This window comes from Python bivittatus, unplaced genomic scaffold (assembly GCF_059951505.1).
Source record: "Python bivittatus isolate LINGU-HERP-01145 unplaced genomic scaffold, Pbiv_v1 ctg000980_np1212, whole genome shotgun sequence".
Classification (NCBI taxonomy): domain Eukaryota; kingdom Metazoa; phylum Chordata; class Lepidosauria; order Squamata; family Pythonidae; genus Python; species Python bivittatus.
Window position 1 is genome coordinate 62,002,179 of NW_028277125.1, and position 20,170 is coordinate 62,022,348.

The 20,170-nt window shown below is 35.1% G+C and overlaps 1 protein-coding gene across 2 annotated transcripts in view; it reads left to right on the forward strand.

Moving 5' to 3' along the window:
* The window catches only part of DOCK1 (dedicator of cytokinesis 1), a 458,761-nt gene that overhangs the window by 356,225 nt on the left and 82,366 nt on the right, over window positions 1-20,170 (forward strand). For both annotated transcript variants that reach the window (XM_088132121.1, XM_088132122.1), the window contains exons 34-38: window positions 6,302-6,387; window positions 6,562-6,718; window positions 10,294-10,334; window positions 12,406-12,496; window positions 17,347-17,466. In XM_088132121.1, coding sequence (XP_087988247.1) covers window positions 6,302-6,387; window positions 6,562-6,718; window positions 10,294-10,334; window positions 12,406-12,496; window positions 17,347-17,466 — 495 coding nt within the window. The remainder of the gene's footprint in view (window positions 1-6,301; window positions 6,388-6,561; window positions 6,719-10,293; window positions 10,335-12,405; window positions 12,497-17,346; window positions 17,467-20,170) is intronic.

Consider the following 20,170-nt stretch of genomic DNA (forward strand, 5'->3'; position numbering starts at 1 on the left):
ACTATTTATGTATTCTTGACTTATTTCTAATTGAACTATTTTATTTGCAAAATAAATTGAAAATCACTGGTAAAGAGGAAAAATTCAACACCACTAGATAATCCAGATTTCAGAATACCAAGATTTTCTCACATCCCATTGAATCAGATCATGGGGCATAATGGTTTTTATAAGCTACGCTACAATAATGTCTAGCCATGATGGCACATGGGGGTTATTGACCTCCCATTAATTATTAAATACACAATACAAAAGCAATTTGTATGAGACCATACCATTTATTTTTATTTTACAGCTCAGTTTCACATATGCTTTTGATAAGTTGTTGTACATATTTAGTGCTAGCCAAATGGTGATTTAATCACCTAACAGATAAAAATTTGGCAGTCAAGTTCTGACAACAACAAAAATCAATATCTGGCTTGTGTTAGATTTTATATGTCTCGTTAATTTGCTGGCATGGAAGAAAAAAGTATAGTGTATTTCAACTGTCATTTTACTTTTGATCACTTATTTACATCGCAGCTCTCTTGTTACAGAAATAGAAAATACCCTGCTTGTCCTTTCTATTGTACTTGATGATTTTTATGTTGTAATAAAGTGTCAGTCTTTTATTGGAAGAGATCAACGTATCTACCCATGTTTGTTTGTTTGTTTGTTTGTTTGTCTATCACTCAATGTATTTGGTTTGCTCTAAAATATTATTGGATGTGAGTTACATTACAAAAAAGTCAAACATTATCACTGGACTCTGATTACTGCAGAAGATACCCTGTGTATGTTTAAGCATTTCTACTTCATATTATCACTCAGTGAGAGGCCCTGAAGTGACTTTTAACTTAACCACACACTTGCACAAACATATACATGGATTACCAGTTCTCAGATTGTGAACCTTACAAAGCTGATATGGTAGTGGTTATTGTTGTTATTATTATTATTATTTCTTCTTTTCATCAAATATAGTAAGGGGAGGAAGCATAGCCAGGGACATTAGATGAGTGACTTCTTAAAAGGTGGGAAATAAAATAAAAAGAAGGAAGTTATTCCAAGAAAATGGAAGGGAAAGTAATGAAAATAATGACACAAAAGTAATATTATAATAAACCAAATAAAAGAAAAGTGCAGAATGCAATGGCAAACTTGAACAAAGAAAAGGAAAACAGAACAAAGTAGAGTGGAAAAGTAAACACTGGAAAACACTGGGAGCCATGGATTTATTTAAATATTGAGGAAAGAAAATGTTTAACCAGGGTCTAGAATTAATAGCCTTTCAAACGAATGCCTTAAAATGGAGTAAGAGGTCAAATTTACAGTTCCTGGAATTACTTGCTTGACACAGTCAAATCTCTTACCACTGGTTCTGGCAGCACAAAATCCAGCTGGTATCTGATGAGCCTTTGCATCATGAAAGGACTAACAAAGTTTGATAAATTTTTCTTCCTATTGGGTAGGCAAACAGCAGAAGATATGGAGGAGAACAGAAGAAGAAGAAGAAAAAATAGGAAAACCAGCAGTGCTCCCAGCCCCACTTTACACAAGAACTCCTACAAACTTCATCCAGATTGAGCCATATGTGCATTTTGATTGTGGTCTCTGTCAAGGATGGAAAGAAGCTGCCATTAGCTGACATAAGTCACAGAGGGATACCTGGTGCTGTTTGTGTCTCCCAAGCCATATCTGTCATCTGAATATTGTTTGTTTACACATGGGATACAAAGAAATTTCAAAAAAAATATGAAATTAGTAATAGGCTCCATTGAGAATTTTTGATCAATTGAACTTATTGCTGGGGGCAATTGCTTGCAGAAATATCCTTAAGCAGCCTGCAGGGAATATCAATAGGGAGATGAATTCAGTGGCTACCAGAACTCAGATAGTGCAAACTTGGCTTTTCAGCACTCTGTGGCCCCAACTTCTTTTCTTGGAGGACTAACGAGGTGGAGGGAGCATATTATCTTCCTTTTGACCAGATTATGGCGTTCACATGTCTTGTCTGAGGGAGTGCACTTCACCCCAAAACAGACACAGGACTCACTGGGTTAAGCATTTACATGATACATTAATTTAGGACTATCAAATCTGGCTACAAAAATCCAGATAACCCCTAGATGGCAGAAAAGAGATCTAGAAGACTTGTAACTCTTTGCTGTCATCTAATGGTTATCTAGATTTTTGCAGCCCAGATTTGGTAGCCCTGTGCTAACTTCAGCCATGACCCAGTTAAGTGTGTTATGGGAACCTAACTTTGATTCATATGTTTCATGGAGGTTCAGGTATAAATGACTGAAGACACCAGGTTTGTTTCATTCTGGATTCAAATGAGCCCTGTTGCAGTTTTCTTAAGAAAGACTAAGCAAATTATAGTTTTCTTGAGTGAGTGATTTTTGTGACATAAAATTTCCTCTTTGCAAAATGGCTGATAATCAGCTGGTGGATATGGATAATTACTGAATTAAATGTCCAAAGAAGGCAGTTCAGTTTTGTACCTCAGAAAATCTAGGATAATTTGTGATTTCCTTCTTTGCTATATTGTTTTACACTACTGTTCGGCATTCTCTTCAGCTGTAGAGATGTACCTTTGAGTTGTATGATAATGGGAAGGATGGGCTATTTCTTCTCATCTTAATTTCCTTTTTAGAATCAGTACATATATTACTTTAAAGAATTGTATTGCCTCATTGAAGACACAGAAGACCAAATAGTAGTAATAATAATTTATCTTGCAGTTGTACTTTAATCTGTTTTCTTAAGTAACTCTTTTTTCCCGTTTTAATTTTTCCTTTATAATATATTTCCAGATTTGAAAAACAGCAGAGACATGTATTTATTTAATGGGTATATATAGAGGTTCACAGCCAGGCTATGTGGTCATAACAGTAAATTGGTTCATTGTGCAATCTTTTGATAACCTATAGATTTTGGTCTTACTATTTAGAAACATTCAGGAGCTGGCATATTCTGATTCAAAAGGTCATAAAGCTGAGGCTGTTTAAAGTGATTGGTGGGCTAAAAATGGGACTTTAATTATTTACATTTCGACTTTTTTGTTTCCAGGATAACTTTTTCATCAACATACATTTTACTTTAAATGCAACAGGAAAATGTAAACACAAATTGAACTATACAATGAGTAATTATACTTAGATGCTTTCATGGATCTACATGGTCTTGTAAATATCAGTGGTTGAGAAATGCAAATAAGGAAGAAAGAGATTCCATGTACTTCCAAGCCCCATTTTTGCATCCCTCAGAATCCTTCCAAGTTTCCCATTTTTAGTGGAGATTTATGTACGACTAAAACAGGTGTTTTAAACCTCCGCTGGGCTTAAAGCTTATTTTGTTTTAAAGACCCTCCAAGACACAGATGTCCTTTCCAATGTCACCAGTTGTGATCACATTATGCACCTAAACAGATCAATTATAAATTTAATGGCTAAATTCACACAAAGTGGTTCATTTTTTTTTTAAAGTAAGTCTCTTAACCACAAAAAAGATTGTTGTGCCTTGGTTTATGGTACTCTGAATCAATTAAGTTAACTTCATGTGTATTATAAGATTAGAAATGCTTCCTCTCAACACTGATTATTAAATAGAGGCAAGTGGAAGTAGTCGCAGTAATGGTAGCAATAGTAGTAGCAGTAGCAGAAGTAATAATACTTCTTCCCTTTTTCAGTCTCCAAAATGTACCAGTCCATACTTGCTATGCAACAATGAAGTTGTTAACACACAACAAGAGAAGGTTTCAAAGACATGGAAAAGCCCTATATTCCAAAACCCCATATTTCTTTGTTGTGAGCTCCAGGACCTATTTCTGTCTGGAGCCCTGTAAAGGAACTTTCCAACCTTTTCCTATTGGTGATTACTTGTTTCAGGTGTACTGCTGGAATAGATAACTTCAACCTTTATCTGCAGACACCAAGTACAGGTGAAGGGTTGCAATAAGTTATGCAGGATTAGGGCTGGTTGTTGCAAAATAATTTCTTACTTGCTCATCTTGGAATAAATACCACTGTATTGTAAACCTAAGTATTTTCAGCCTGCAGACCCTATTTTTTTCCTAACCTGTCAGAATGATTGGCATACTGCAAGTATATGCCATACAAAATTACATTTTGAGACAATTGTCAACTTGTGGGTTTTGGAAAAGATTATTCCAGGTCACCATGATGTTGAGAGACAGTGTCATGTCTGAAGAAATAATGTCTGATATTCCTTGAAAAATTACACTACAGCTAGGTAATTTTTCACAAATGAAATGAGGATGAATTATTTCAGTTAAGTGGGTTCCTGTTGGTTAGGTAGATGTTTGCATTGTGCTAAGGCACATTTATGACTTTCATTTATGTGCTTGTGTTTTTCTCTCCTGCAGTTTCCAATATATAACAGCCTTGATGCTTATGGATGTTGCAGGTGTTTTTAGGGTAAACATACAGGCACATTCATTCTGTCCTATAATTAGGAATTAAGAGTTTATCCACTTACAATATAATTTCCTTGCTTATATCTATTGTCCCATTACATTCATTCATGATTCGTGCTATTACCATCTCTTTTTTTGCCACATTGGTGCTATTAAAAAAAGAGTTTCTGACTGTTTAGTTTTGGTTATATGCCCAGGTAAAAGTGATTCTGCATTGTCAGACTACTTTAATGCAGCATTGCTTTAAGTAATTCATACCTCTAATGCATAAACTGTCTCAGTGAAGAGTATGCCCCAAACCTATAATCATTTTGAGTTATTTACATTAGATACTGTTTGCATAATTTCTTACTTTACATACACTTGAGTTTTTATTACAGTTTGAAGAAGAAGCTTTCTTCATCAATGGCAGGGATATCAAAAAGAAAGAACAAGTGGGGGTACACATAGAATGAAATGTGGGTACAATCAATGTCTGTAAATACAGGAATTTGGAGGGCACAGAGCAGAATTAGAAGCAACAAAGGCTTAATAATTCAGACAGCAAGGCATCATATTCATTTAGATCCATTCCTCATGGTTTGTGGAAGAACTTTAAAGACATCTTTATTCACAGGATTTTCAACCCTAGCTAAGTTTTATTGGCATCCATCTCGCAGGAGGGTTGTTTTATTACTATTGATTTATTGTACTGTTTTTTTATAATACTGATTTATTTTATTGTTGCATTGTAACCCATTCAGTCTTTTGAGTTGTAAAACCCTGTAAAATAAATAAATAATTCTAGGTGACCATTAGTTTTTGTACCTTAAATTCATATGCTTCATATTTTCAGTTTATTGACACTTTCTGTATCTCTTCCCCATGACTATCATCAAAATAAATACACCTCTCTATTATTTTATGGTCATTTAATTGTATTGACACTATAGTGACATTTTCCAAATGAAGATAGATACAATTTATTGCTTTAGGAAGTGTATGTATCTCTCGGACTGCAGGTAGCCCACAGCCACCTTCTACTGCTAATAGCAGGGAAGAAAGGGTGGGAGAGAAAACAGGAGGGGGGGAATGAAGAAAATAGGTTGTGCCTGCAGAAATAGTCAGGAGCAGATTCAGAAAGCTGTACAAGTCTGGAAAAGAATGTGGCTTCTTTATTGATTTGAAGAGAGATGCTTCATATGCACTCCTGTTCTTTGTAAAGCATTTTTTACATACTGTAATGATAATGATAATAGTCATCATCATCATCATCATCTGTTGGAAAAAGAGCCTGATAATCTGAACTGATTATTTAATACTTTTCATAATTATGATCATGTTAAAGCCTTATCTTTAACCTCATTACTAGCTTTTTTCTGCCTCATCTCCCCTAATGCAATGACTTTGAAATTCCTTGCTTGATGTATCTGAGGTGAGCCAAGTTCTATACTCCAAATAAATGTTAATGTATTCGTCCAACCAAATGATGCAATTGGCAGTACAGCTTAATATATCATCCGTAATAATGCTTTCAAATTGCTTGCATTTCTAGCTATTATAAATTATTGGGAAGGATAGAACGTGCCTGCTTTGAATATGATTTCTAGCCTCTTATGACTGTAATAATCATCTTATTTAGATTTGCTTTTAAAAAATCACCTAAGCTCCATTTAACAATATGGCCAAACATTTCCTGAATGGAGAGGTGCTCATATGGCAACAGATCATTACTGCATATGCAACCTGGAGGTAGTACTGAAGATGTCAAACTATTAAAACTCAATCAAATATTACTTTTCTTGTAAAGCCGAACAAATTTATAACCCACTCATTTCTATGATGACATATGAAATATTTGCAGTGTTAATTATTTATGCTTGCTCTGTTTAATTACAGTTTGAAAATGAGATAATCACAAAACTGGATCATGAAGTAGAAGGCGGAAGAGGAGATGAACAATATAAAGTGTTATTTGACAAAATGTAAGTGCTGGTAACAGTTGGATTTATAATGTTGCTTAGTCAAGAGACATACAAATTAAGTTACAATCCTATGATTAGTTAACATTTGTTGGTACAAAATATTTCAAATTACTCTATCATGAAGGACCTGCTCCCAAGTGTGATTAATATGATTTTTTATTATTATCTTTTCAGTCTTTTGGAGCACTGCAGAAAACATAAGTACCTTGCCAAAAATGGTGAAACTTTTGTTAAACTTGTGGTACGGCTGATGGAGAGACTTCTAGATTACAGAACTATTATGCATGATGAAAACAAGGAAAACCGCATGAGTTGTACAGTCAATGTACTGGTGAGAAATGAAATGTCTATATGTAGATTAGGTGTTAAGTTTTTCATTCATCAGTAAGATGAGTTTTGTTTGTGGGGAAAAACATATTTTAAGGAGATCATAGAATGAGATACATACCACATCTTCAGAAGAAGAAACACAAGGTTACTTGTGTTTACTTATGAAGATTATAGCATCTTAGGAATTAGTATTAATTATTATTAATAATTAATAATTATATTTGCATACACTTATAATTTTCCTTAGTATTATACATACAAACACTGGCAGTGCAAACAAAAATGTATCCACAAGATTTTTTTTTAACCAAATGTCCTTTTTTAAAATCCATCTTTCCAGCAGTTTTACGAATAAAAATATTTTAATTTCCATGTTACAATTAGTAAAATGAAGGCTAAGATACTTAAGGCTATACAGCTTTGAAACTGGTGACATGACACATCACTGATTCACACTTATATGTTGGCATATGAAACCTGTTGATTGCTTATGTAGAAAATTGAGGGTCGATTGGGATAGCTGAGAATCAAAGGGCTCCATCAAATCATTTCTTCAGATAGAGTTATATACAAGGAATAAAGCCGTGACTACAAAAAACAGCAGTTATCAAAATCTGACTGTGATTAATGTCATCCTCTGCAACTTGTTATTTTTCTAGTCAATGGAGCCAGCAGAGTAAAAACTTTTATACTACCTGCCTAAAATAACAAAACCAGATGTGCTACAGTATATGTAGCTGATACCATGTGCTTCCTTGATGGGTTCAAATCTTTGTCTTAGATTAACTACATGGATTACATATGTGTATATTTACTAATTATATATATTGTCACTTAATTTGAAAGGAACAAGTGATAAAAACAATTTGATAATAGGAAATTTCAGCTAAATGCATTTAAATGTTTACTATAAATGCATTTTGGTACAGCAAGAGGAACATAACATGAATTTAGGTACCATGAGGAGCTGAAGAATAGAAGTTTAAATAATGTTTTTGGGGGGGTTGTAGTACAAAGCTTAAATAATGTTTTATTGGTGAGTTGGGCTTTTAATAGGTTTGGTACAACATGCAACTAATTGTATAATACTAAAAATTTGGGTAGCATTTGTTTTTAATGCCAATGGTGTTAAAGTAAATGAGTGATGTCAGTAAACTGACTTGTCAATTAAGAGAATATGAGTATCAGAAATTACTCTTTTTTTAATAATAAAAATTTATTAAATTTATATGCCACCCGATTCCCAGCAACTCTGGGAGGTTTACACATAGTTAAAAACAAGGAACAATACAAAAACAATGCAAAACAAAGGAGCAGAGATGGCGGAGGAAACAAACTTGGATGGGAACAAGGAAAACAAAGGGGCATCAATCATTCTCACCAGAGGCCTGGGCAAAGAGCATTCTGAATGAGCTGCAGCTTCAAATGGTCTTCAAGGGCAGCCCCATGTAGAGTGCATTGCAATAGTCCACATGCAAAGTGATGAAAGCCTGAGTAATTGTACAGAGTGCTTTCAGATCTAGATTTGGGTGCACGTGAATCTGGGGTAAAGGCCCTTCTGGCCGCTATTGCCACCTCCTCAGGCAGGAGCTGTGAGTCTAGGATAACCCCCCAAATTGCACACCAGTCCCAATTAGGGAAGTGCAGCCCAATTCAGGACTAAATGTGGAAAGATTTCAGTTACAGGTGGTCCAATCACTCACAGCCACTTGGTTGTGCTAGGGTTGAACATGAGTCTGTTTCTCCAGACACTTACCAGCCTGTATGAAAATTGCCCAGAACTATTGGGTCCACCAACAGCTTCTTAAGTAGATACAATATGTCTTTCAAGGACCACTCCCCTTTGCAATGGCATCATGTAGCACAGGCAGAGATGTTGCCACCCAGCAGGGATGCTGGTACAGCAGTAATGAGGCCAACTGTTCCCTGAAGCCCAACTTAAGTGAAAGGCCTCACATCCAGTAATCTCTGGAGCAGAACCTGTGAAGCCATTAAGGTTTCCCGGATGACAATCCCCACTCCACCCTACTTTGGGCTTGCAGCTGGTGCCAAAACAGGTCTGTTGAGTCCCATCAAAGATTTAGACATGCTTTCTATTTGCAAAATGCCCTGAGATCTGCAACAATAGGGCTTCAAATGCCCTATTCATGGCTCACACGTTGCCTACATACTATAGAATCTCATGATTTTTAAAAAAATATTATTATATTGGGCACAATCCAGAACAATGTCCAGAAAGAGCCAAGAATTTTTTTTCCCCTTAACATCAGTCTCTCCTAACACTGATGTAATATGCTCACACCATCATATTCCTATCAGTAATTCACATGTGGTATCCTATACCTGTCTGTTAGTAGAAACTATACATTCCTATCTTGAGAGGAAATTTCTCAGTTATGTAGTCCATTGAGGCCTCTGATCATCAACCTTCTTGTCTGCATTTGACTTAAGTAGATTCACCCTCATCAAGTCAGCCATTGATTTAAAAACTCATGGAGAAAAGTTAGGTGCCATTTCTGGATTTGATGAAACGGAAATAGAGCTGAGTGGCATCAGCACACTTACGGCACTGCATCATTCTGCCCAGGACTACTTATCAACTTCTTTCACACAGATGCTAAACAGGAAAGTGGAAATAAGTGGAGCTGCTGCCAAGTGGTGTTACTGACCAAAAGAAAGGGTTCCACAATTAGTAGCATCAAAACACTAATCCAGAAGAACTAAAGGGGCCACACACACTCTGCTTTACCCAGCACAGGTATCAACATAGCATCTATGGCTAAAAAGAAAAATGATTTGAATCTTGATAATTTGTCTGACTGAAACTTGCCTAACCGCTCTCAGCCTGTGCTCAAAACTGCAGGCATTATTATTTATATTAATAGAAGTATTTATGTTTTAGACTGCCATTAGGTTCTAAAAGGATGGGGTTTTTTAAAAATCAGAGACAAACCTAACATCAAATGTGTTCTCCAACTAAAGTGAAGTTTTTTTTTAACAAATACAGACAATACCAGTTTTGTGGGAGTGCTAATTGTTGGAATTGTAGCAGGCATAGAGCGGAAATGTAGTCCTCTGAGGTTTTAATGAAAAATAAATTCCAGAGGAGGAGTTTTATTTAGGACTGCAGCAGAAGGAAGGAATATATTCTTCCAGTAATCTCATAATTATCAGCACTCATCCTCCTTGCAACCCGAAGCTATTTACATTTTTAGTATGCTGTTTAAATTATTAGATTTCAAGAATGGATGATTTAACGTTAGTTTTTGTTTGAAGTTTTAAATTGTTTTTCAGTATATTATGATAATTAGTATATTGCAAAATTGAGAAAAGCTAATGGTGCAGGACTTGAAAATCCCCTATTGAGGACATTTTGAATTGTTGTAATAAAATGTTTTAAAAAAGCAATGCTTTCATATTTCATAGGTGAAAAAAACGAATTCTAGAAGAAGCAAGCTTCATATTATAATATTATAGAGTTATGAATTCCTAATATAAATAGTGTATGTAACCCCTTGCACATATGTATAAAATCAAATTCATTAAAACAAGCCAATATTTCTTTTTTTATTCTAGAATTTCTACAAAGAGATTGAAAGAGAAGAAATGTACATAAGGTTTGTAAATATAAACTTTTCTGGGCATTATTTAAGAATGAGGAATTGATGTAAGTGGAATATACATGTATGATTTCTCTCTCTCACACACACACACCATAGACAGATCCCTTTATTCATATGACTGCAAATACCTAATCAAATCCTACGTATTGGTCAGAGTAGGACTGTGGGCAATATAGCCCCTATTATCACATCATTTAATTACATTTTTAGACAACATGAATATATGCATATTTAGAATATAGTCTTATTTCAGAATATACTATATATAGTATATAGTACAGTATAGTGTGTGTGTGTGTGTGTGTATATATATACACACACACACTATATATATATAGTCTTATTTCAGCATATACAGATGTGTAATTTCAAGATTTACTTTAATACTCTTTTTCCACAGTGGATATAATTTAGTTTTTCCAAATATTACAGTTCTTGCGGAACTGCCTCCTGACGGGGTTACTGTGTAACTTTGCTCCCACCTCACGCCTTGGTCTTTTAATACCTGCCACTTTCATGTGAACTGTCAATATGCAGTTAAGTTTTCTTCTTTCTGCTGGTTTTTTGATTGGTATTTCCTCTTCACTTCTTTCTCTTGATACAAGAGCTACTTTTTAGCTGCCGGCCCTTTCATTTGTTTTTTGTTTATCACTGATTTAATTTTTTTCCTTAACTGGGAAAGGGGGTGTTAATTACCAACTACCTTTCTGCAGTTAGAACAATTGCTCATTACTTTTTATTATTATTTTTATTATCACAACTGCATTCTGGTATTCTCCAATGGATATCAAAACCCTCTTTCCCCAGGATATAATTCTAATTATCAAAAGATTTTAAAAGTACCATCTGATTATTTGCCTTTGAGTAACTCTTTATCAATATATGAAACATCTTTGAGATAGTATCTTTCCTCCATTTGAAGCTTTCATTTTGATCATTTACATGTCAAATGTAACCTTTTCAGAGTTAACATAAATTTTCTGTAATTTTGTATAAGGGTACAGAGGGCATAACTACACATTATAGGGTTTTTCTCAGTTTAAAACTGAAGCCAAGAGAGTGGATTTAGTATTTCATTATAACGGAAAGAAAGATTTTCTCTTTCTGTTAATCATCTTGGTAACTCCCACTCCCACGACAATAAGTTGTTGTTGCTTTTAACTTGCATTAGCACCATTAAGAGTTTTTCCTTAAATGCTAATAGCTACACTGAATGGAAATACAGAGTTGTATGACCTTTGAGTGCAGCTAAATAGGAAGTCTTAAACCTTCCCTCTCCATGTAATATCATGTGAACCACAGTTGACCTGAATTTATGGGGAAGGATGGTTTAAGCTTTCCTACTCTCCCACATAATATAGTCACCCTCAAAGTCCTAATGTAACATACAAATATGCCGATAGAAAAATGTTATGTATGTTTTTGAGATGTAAGTACTCAGAAGTCAGTTACGCAAATATGTATGTATTTATTTTATTTATTTATTACAAGTGCTTCTGTGCCACTTCGGTTATGTGACTCTGGGTGGTTTACAACAACCATACAATGCATGTGGAATATTACAATCATGCAAAATTATCAACACTACCAAACATATGAATAACAGCAGCAATAATAAATAATATCAACATAAATATAATCACACTATTGTCATAAAAATCATAATTTTATGTATTGGAATGGAGTCTTATTTATTTTCAAAGGTATCAGTGAAGTCCTCATTGTTTCTTTGGAATGACTTATGGAATGACAAAGTTAAGCTCATAAGTAGAAACTTTCAGTTATATTCTTACCAAAATGGTATTTTGTGTCTCTTCAGAAAATCAAAGTTTAAAAAAACTATTAATCCTTTAACCACTGAAGATATAACATAAAAGGCATTATTTGTATAATATGTGTTATATACATATTTGTATAATATGTCAGGTGCTAAATATGATTTGATTTGAAATGTGAGGTGAAAAACTCATATTAATTTTATTTCATATTTCAGCATTAGAATTCACGGAATCTTAAACCATAATTATTTTGTGGTGGTGTTGATAATTTTATTTTATTACTTTAGGTATTTGTACAAGCTGTGTGACCTGCACAAAGAATGTGATAACTACACTGAAGCTGCCTACACATTACTTCTTCATGCAAAGCTTCTTAAGGTATAAATATTTCAAATGCTTTTAATCTTTAAGGGCTTAGATTCTAAGATGCAAAATTTCTCCAAGAATAAAAAATACCTACATACAAAATACACTGAATATTTTAGAAGAATGAAACAGAAAGCTAGGGTCTAGAATTGTTACTGGATTTTTACCTCAAGTTTAGTTTATTTAATAGGTGAATCGTCCAAGGAATTATGGTGGAAACAAAAGGAATTTTAATTACTCTGTGGGATTAATAGCAAATGTCAGTACATACAGTTAACCAAGGTGTGATTTATCATCTCTCTTGGACTCAGCATGGGGCACATTCATTGTCCCTGTTGATGCATCCTTAAAGATCCCTTGCCTTTTCCTGGTTTGCATGGTAGCTACATGGTCCCAGGAAAATATGTGTTTGAATTAAGGAGGTGTGACAGGATGCAACCATATGTCACTGCTCTGTTGACACTTCCTTAATGCCTCCTTAACACATGTTTTCCTAACCAAGTGGCTACCATGGCCCATGAAAAGGCAAGGCTTCTTTAAGGATATGCTGGCAAGTACAGCAAACACAGCCAGGCTGGATATGAAACATCTTTCCCACGTTGGATCCAAATATTGCAAGAGATTGAAACTGCTGACCAATATTCAAAGTTTACCTTTGTAAACTGGTACCTGCTTCACTTTCGTCTCCAAATGTATTTTGAGTGGGTAGCAGACTTGTTAGCACTGCAGGATGATTGGCTACAACTTTGTCCCATTGTCCAAACATCTCAATTTATGAAAAATATGGATACTTGAAAATCTGAGAAACAGTTCCCAAGATGAGCATCTCTTGATATCTGCCTTGAAGTATCTTTAAATGTTACTTGGTAGAAAAAGAAATTATAATAGTTTTCCGTGTTTCTATAATGATCAGAGAGGGGGAAAAAGATGATTTAGACAAGTCCTTGTGGTGCTGTAGTTGTATAATATAACTGAATCATCCTTATAATATTGTTTGCATGAACGTGTAGGCCTGATTATGTCCCTGCATATCCCAGAATCTGCCAGACTCATCTGCCTTAGGACCTTTGACCAGGTTCCTGTTGAATGGCATAGTCTTTATCCCTTTCAGATGTTCCTCCAGATCCATGCTGAATGACAGAGTCTGACAGGGAGTTCTACACTTGCATAAATAAAGTACAGAACTCCTCTTCTGACTATAGATTCAACACTGCATAGTTTGGAGTTCTGTGGAAATGGAGGTGGCACACACAAGGATTTAGTGTATGTGGGCCACAGTATATGCCCCATCTCCATTCAAGTTCTCATCCTTCCCAGTAACCACCTGACTTTGGCATCTGTGCATTTCTGTGAAGCAAAAACACCATATTTTTCTTATCAACATTTCAATATAGTATTTCTTTGTTTGCTGGGCAACATACTCTAAGTGTTGAATATCCCAATGTTTGTAAGCCATGTTAAAAACATACAAATACCATATTTAAAAAAATAAACATATATATATATATATATAACATCATTAGAGAATAGTACTGATACTAGTAATGAAAATGATTTTCTGATGGATTTATGGTTCATTCTAAAATCATTGATATAACCTGTACTAGTCTGTGATCTATTTTGATATTCAATGAGAAAGATGTTTAAGGGAAAAAATAGAGATAAAAGGATGTAGTATAGGACATTTAAAGAGCACCTTTAAATAAGAAAATGAAATGACAGCTGAATTATGTTAAATGTAAGAAAATGTCAGTGTAAGAGCAGAAAAGGTTTGCAGTAGATTTGTAAGACCAGTGCCAAGACATTTTCCAGTTGATGTACCCATCTTTTCTAAAATTCACATGTGATTTTGTTATAAAAAAGAAAATGTCAGTGATATTCAGGTGATACTTAAAGGATAAAGCTGTCTCCAAAGAGCTTTTATTAAAAGTGTGAGTTTTTAAATTGTTAATGAGAAATAAGTTATTCAAGAAAAGAAAATACAATGATGCACAGGTGATCACAGATAAGATCCCTGTCTACTGTTCACATTTCCCCAAAATTGTCTCACATTCATTTCTAGAACTTAAGGATTCCTGCCTAGCCTAAGTTCCTGGTAGAGCTATAAACTTTAGAATAGCAGAACATGAGATTAAAATCGTGTTTATGAGTTTCAGTAGCAAACACAAACCTGAGTTATCAACCAGGTATAATAAGCAGCTCATTTTGTCAGTGTGCATGGTTGCTGGCACCTCAGACAGTCTTTCTGACTTCAGATTAGCTATGCCACTGAAGCTTGGCTCAGACAACCTTCCCAAATCCATATTGGGGAGGCATGACCAGCCTGTCTAACCAAGAGGATGAAGGGTGGCCCTTCCACACTAGCTTCTGCTACTGGCTCAGCTGATTCTCTCTCCTCCCTCCATTGCCCTTTCCCAAACAAACATTGGGAAGTCCTGCCTGGACAAGTCCTAGCAGCTGCTACTAGCATAAATGGTATCCCTTCTTTTCTCCCACCAAAACCCAAGCCAGGATGGCTCACTGGACACAGCCCCACCTTACTTGCATCCATGCCAATGTCTGTTGCTTCTTTTCAAGGATGCAACTGTGTCCATAGCCTGTTTGGACCAACTGTCCAAAGTCCTTAGGATAAGAAGGGCTTGGTGAGGGGAAGGTGTGAATGGAAGATGGGGGAAAAAACATAACAGTAATGAAGGAAGTAGATGCAATGTTGAAGCAACAGTAGCAGCAGCAGCAACTACAACCAGCACAAGTAAGATAGCTGATTGAGTTCTAAAGGTCTAGCAGCTGGACAAGAGCCTCAGTAAGCGGCAGCGATGCCACTTGGAACTTGGTTTGAGATTGGCAATAGCATTTCAAGTGCCTTCCAACTTGAAGGCAGCCAAAAAAGAAAGAGAAGGCCCAGTGACAACCAAGGTCATGAGCAAAAGAGTGTACCATGCCAAGATTAAGTAAGTTCCCTGTAAGGGACAAAAACTGAGATGCACATTAACATTTAAAAACTTAAAGATCCAGACAGGTTTAGTAAGCCAAGACTCAAATATATGGATACTTGGCCAAGCTGGCCAAGAGTGAATGAGAAGGTGATATTAACCCTATCCAGAATTGACTGCACCCATAGTGGGAAAAAGAGAGTAGGGATCTGTATTCAGGAAATCTCCAAACCTAATGATGTTCTGAAAAGGCATCTGCTCAGCCTATTTGTATTTCCACTCATTGCCTGAATAAGCCTTTTTCACTTTCAGTTAATTCAAATAAAGGTAATAAAAAACAAAACACGACAAAATTCAAAATACGATCATATATTATACACCCAAAATGCTAGGCCGAACATATTCTTTTATTCTGCTTTTTCTGCATTCATTTTTGTATTTAATTGAGATTATAGCATAATACTATCTTATAGAGAGGCATGAAGTTTTTAAATGTTAAAATGATTTTATAACTGTTGTATAACATTTCAGAGTCAAGATACATTTCTGATTTCCTTGTGTTAATTCATAAAGGCACATATCTGTAAAAATAATAGATGTATCTATGCATGCATATCTATTAATATTATTCCCTTTTAGATTAAATACTAATATGCAAAAAACAGAAAAATAATAGGAAGTAGTAACCAAAAGGAAGGAGATAAAAGAAAATAACTAAATCTAGTTTACGGGAGCACCTCTCCATATTTTTCTAGCCTTGCAAACCATACTTGCTTCCACCATATGATACATTGCCCTTTATTTGTAAATTTTGTCAGCTCTCTCCTTTTGAGGATCTCATCAACTGGATCCAGCCGGATCTTCTCTGTCTTTCCTCCCCTCTCATTCTTCCTTCACTGAATTGTTTTATAATGTACTTATTCATTCTCTCTATGATCAGACTACCTTAATATACTTCTTTCAAATTAGTCATTCACTTTTGTATTCAATCCAGCTTAATTAAAAAATATTTGAAATGTATTAGCTCTAATTTATGCATCTGGCAGGAGCCCTGTGCTTGATATACTCTGTGGTTTTATTCCTGTAGTGATTCAATGATTTGGGAAAACTTTGTTCATCTTTTCCATGTAGGATAAAAGATCCAATACATAACATTTATAGCAGTTCTGTTGAAATCCATGAGCATGTAATTGTATTCTATATATTCTGGTTTTGAACCACAATAAATAATGTATGGTTGTACTGGCCTGAATCTGTGAACAGTAATCAATGATTGAATTTTTACCATCCCTTGGAAGCCTTTTCAGCTGTACAGTGATAGTCTCATTTGTGAATCTCTTAAACAACGTTAATAATATATTTTATAATTTAAACTATAATCTAGTCAGATTTTAACAATCTCAGTGCTTGCCTTCTACCTCCTTGATAGGAAGGGTTGACAGTACAATTATAATTCAACCTGTTCTAATATGGTGCCACATGTTTAGGCCACAACTTTCAGAATCCCTAGCCAAATGGTTGCAAGTTGGTTGGTTGGTTGGCTCCCTCTAGGAGCTGATATTTTTAAAACCTGAAGAAGGATTACTACTTACTAATTTTTCTCAACAGTTCCAAAGGGTATCTGATTCTTTTCCTTTCTTGCCCTATTATTCTGTTTACTCAAAATTGATTGGTGCTGCAGGGTCACTCACAACAGAAGTGATTCTATAAATGGTTATGTGAGGCATTTTTATTTGAAACACCTTTTCATTTAGCTCCTGACCTGCTCCAGTATGTGAACTCTGAACTTTCAGCATTGATGTCGTATTCTACATTCTGAAAAAATCCCCCACAAACTCATTCCATGGTTTTGTTTAAAGCAAGATAAAGCTATACATACATTAATTAATTTTTTATTTTTTATTTCTTCATTATTTTCATTTAATATAGTGGTCTGAAGAACCATGTGCAGCACATCTTACTCAACGGGATGGATACCAGGCAACAACACAAGGACAACTCAAAGATCAGCTCTATCAGGAAATTATCCATTATTTTGACAAGGGCAAGGTAATAAGGCTTGGTACATTACTTTGTACCAAAAAGCTTGGTACATTACTTTGACCACAAAGTCACAAATTATGTGTGTGTGTGTATATGTGTGTGTAAATAATAGCAAGTTTCAGATAATTGTGAAGAGTATTTGAGGCATGAGGAAGAGTAAAGTGGCATTTCCAATTAGCCAGGCACTGTTATAGTTATTAGAGAATAACTTCTGGAGGTTCATCAAATGTCTTAGCAAGCTAAGTTTTAACCCTAAAGAAAATATTATGCTTTTCTAAAACTCTGTGTGGGCTTACTACAAAAGCACACCTTCTGAATTGCTGTTACTTTGATTCCAAACCTTAAGAGCTGGAATGAGAAGGCATCCAGCCTTGAGTTGCTTTTCTTTGCTGAGAATATCAGACAGAATGGCCAGCAATATGATATTCCTCATTTTAGGTTTTGAGAATATGAAGCACTTTCTCTCCTCTCTGCCTTAAACAGACACTAAGAACTGAATTAGATGTTATGTTAGAAGCATATTAACAAGAAAAAACATACACAAGATTAACAGTGGGCCTTCTCCTTCCCTCCATTTTGTCCCAGTTCCATGTTAAATCCCACAGAGTGAAAAAAATAAAAATAGTATGTGTTGTATGATTATTTTCAAGAATAGTTGCTAAGTGGGAGAAAATACTTAATTCTAGTGCGCATATTTATTCTTCTGAGCTTCCCAGGGGGAATTTATAATCTTAGGTTAGTGACAACAACTCCTGGAATAGAAGGGTCCAAATTCTCCTTTGTCTCCACAGGGTGAGAAGCTGTTTTGAACCCCTAACCAGCTTGCCCGCTGCATCAAGCACTGTGCAGTCACCTTGAAAGCAGAAATCTTTCTGGTAGCTGGTCTTTAAGTTGCCGACCGGTGCCAGCAACAGGAAGGACAGTTGGCTGATGCTCAGGCAAGGGCTTAAGCATCTCAAAATTGCAGCGCTTCCAGGCAGCATAGTAAAACCATTTTTGAGAGTTTATTTTGCATGCCTATATGTAAAAATATTACATCCAACCTGAAATTACATAATTGGACGAACAAGTAGCTGTTGAAAACAAGTACAAGATGTCTGCATGATCATTTTGACAAAAATTAAGGAGATAGATGTAGTTTACAGCATATTTTCCCCCAGTATCCGTTCCTTCAAACCTAAAGATGGACCAGATATTATTGAGCATTTCAGGTTCCAGAATTAATTTTTCACCTCGTTTTCCCAGTAGAGAAAAGATGTACTTTGCTCAGAAACTTACTTTGTGTTAAGTATTAACACTAAGAAATATAATTCATCACATTTGTATGTTGTCTTTCCTGTAAGGCTTAAAAGAAAATCAATATGCAAGTGTAATAAATAGTAATTAGTGATAGGCGTGGGGGACTAGAAGAAAGGTGTCCAGTCTGTTCTGTGTAGCTAGCACTGAAGGAAAATAACAAGAAGAACAAAGATGAATTGTCGGGCAATGAAACAAGCAGAATTAGAAAACTGGAAAATATTTTGCAGCATATTTAATGACTTCAGTAGCATGAGCTGCTTGTGGGGGGAAACAACTGCAGTACCTATATTATTTTAAGTACCGATTTCTGCATTTCTGTTACTACGGCATTAATGGGCTGTTTATGAACAGTAGATAAAGTATCTGTTTACAATGCCATAACCTGTGGAGACCTTTACAAAATGAGGAATTCAGAGTTTACAAAAAAATTGTTTTGTCAAACAACTTCATTTTTATTTTAGCCCTAATTGTGTACATTTTTCTAGTAATAAATGGGAAAAAGGAAGTAAATGGCAGCTCATTTGACAACTGCTGGATGTTTACTTCGCTTCCTTTCTTTTGCATTTTGAAAGATCATTAAAATTTTAACTTAGTTATCAGTATTTATATAACAAATTGTTGTCCTCTCTCTTGAATTTTCTAGCTGAAAATTTGAACTTGCTTTGTCTGGTTCTTAGCATTTAGGCAAGCAAAAAGAAACTGAATTTATATCCCATTTCTTACTTTACTAGAGCAAAAACATAATTTCAATATAATTTTAAATAAAATTTATTTTAGTTCACAGTACTAGATACATACTAGTTTGCACACTTGTATCTGTGAGAATATTAGAACATAAAAAAGGACATTAAAGCAAATTATATATTAATTATGCAAGCTGCACAGAGTCATTGGGAGTTGAGCAGCCTTCTAAATCTAAACAAACAAACTTTAGTTCATTTAGTTCAATGAAATGCCAAAAGACAAGGGACAAGATAGCTATATTGAATTAAAGAAATAGTGCTAGCTAAAAAGTAAGATTTGATCAGTTTTGCATTTATTTTCTTAGCATACTGAAATTGCCCTAATTTGTCTTAAACTTGTATCAGTGGTTTGCCACTGATTTCCAATTGTTCTAAAACAGCAGAACATTCATTTCTGTGTGAATTTACTTTTTGGAAACAAAAAGCACTGGTTCTGCTTTCTGCTAGCAGGTGAGAAATTATTTTTGCCTGCACCCTCACCTTAGTCGTTTCTATTTCCAACCTTTTGCCTCCCACAGCTCATATCATTAATCATTTTAACTTTCTTAAGGTTATTGTTACATTCAGGAAGACTTGGCATGGACCACATGAATTTTGGCCCAGGAAGACGCAAACAAATGGAAAACAAACAGGAGTTTCTTAGTGAAGTTCAGTGGGCAAGTTCCTAA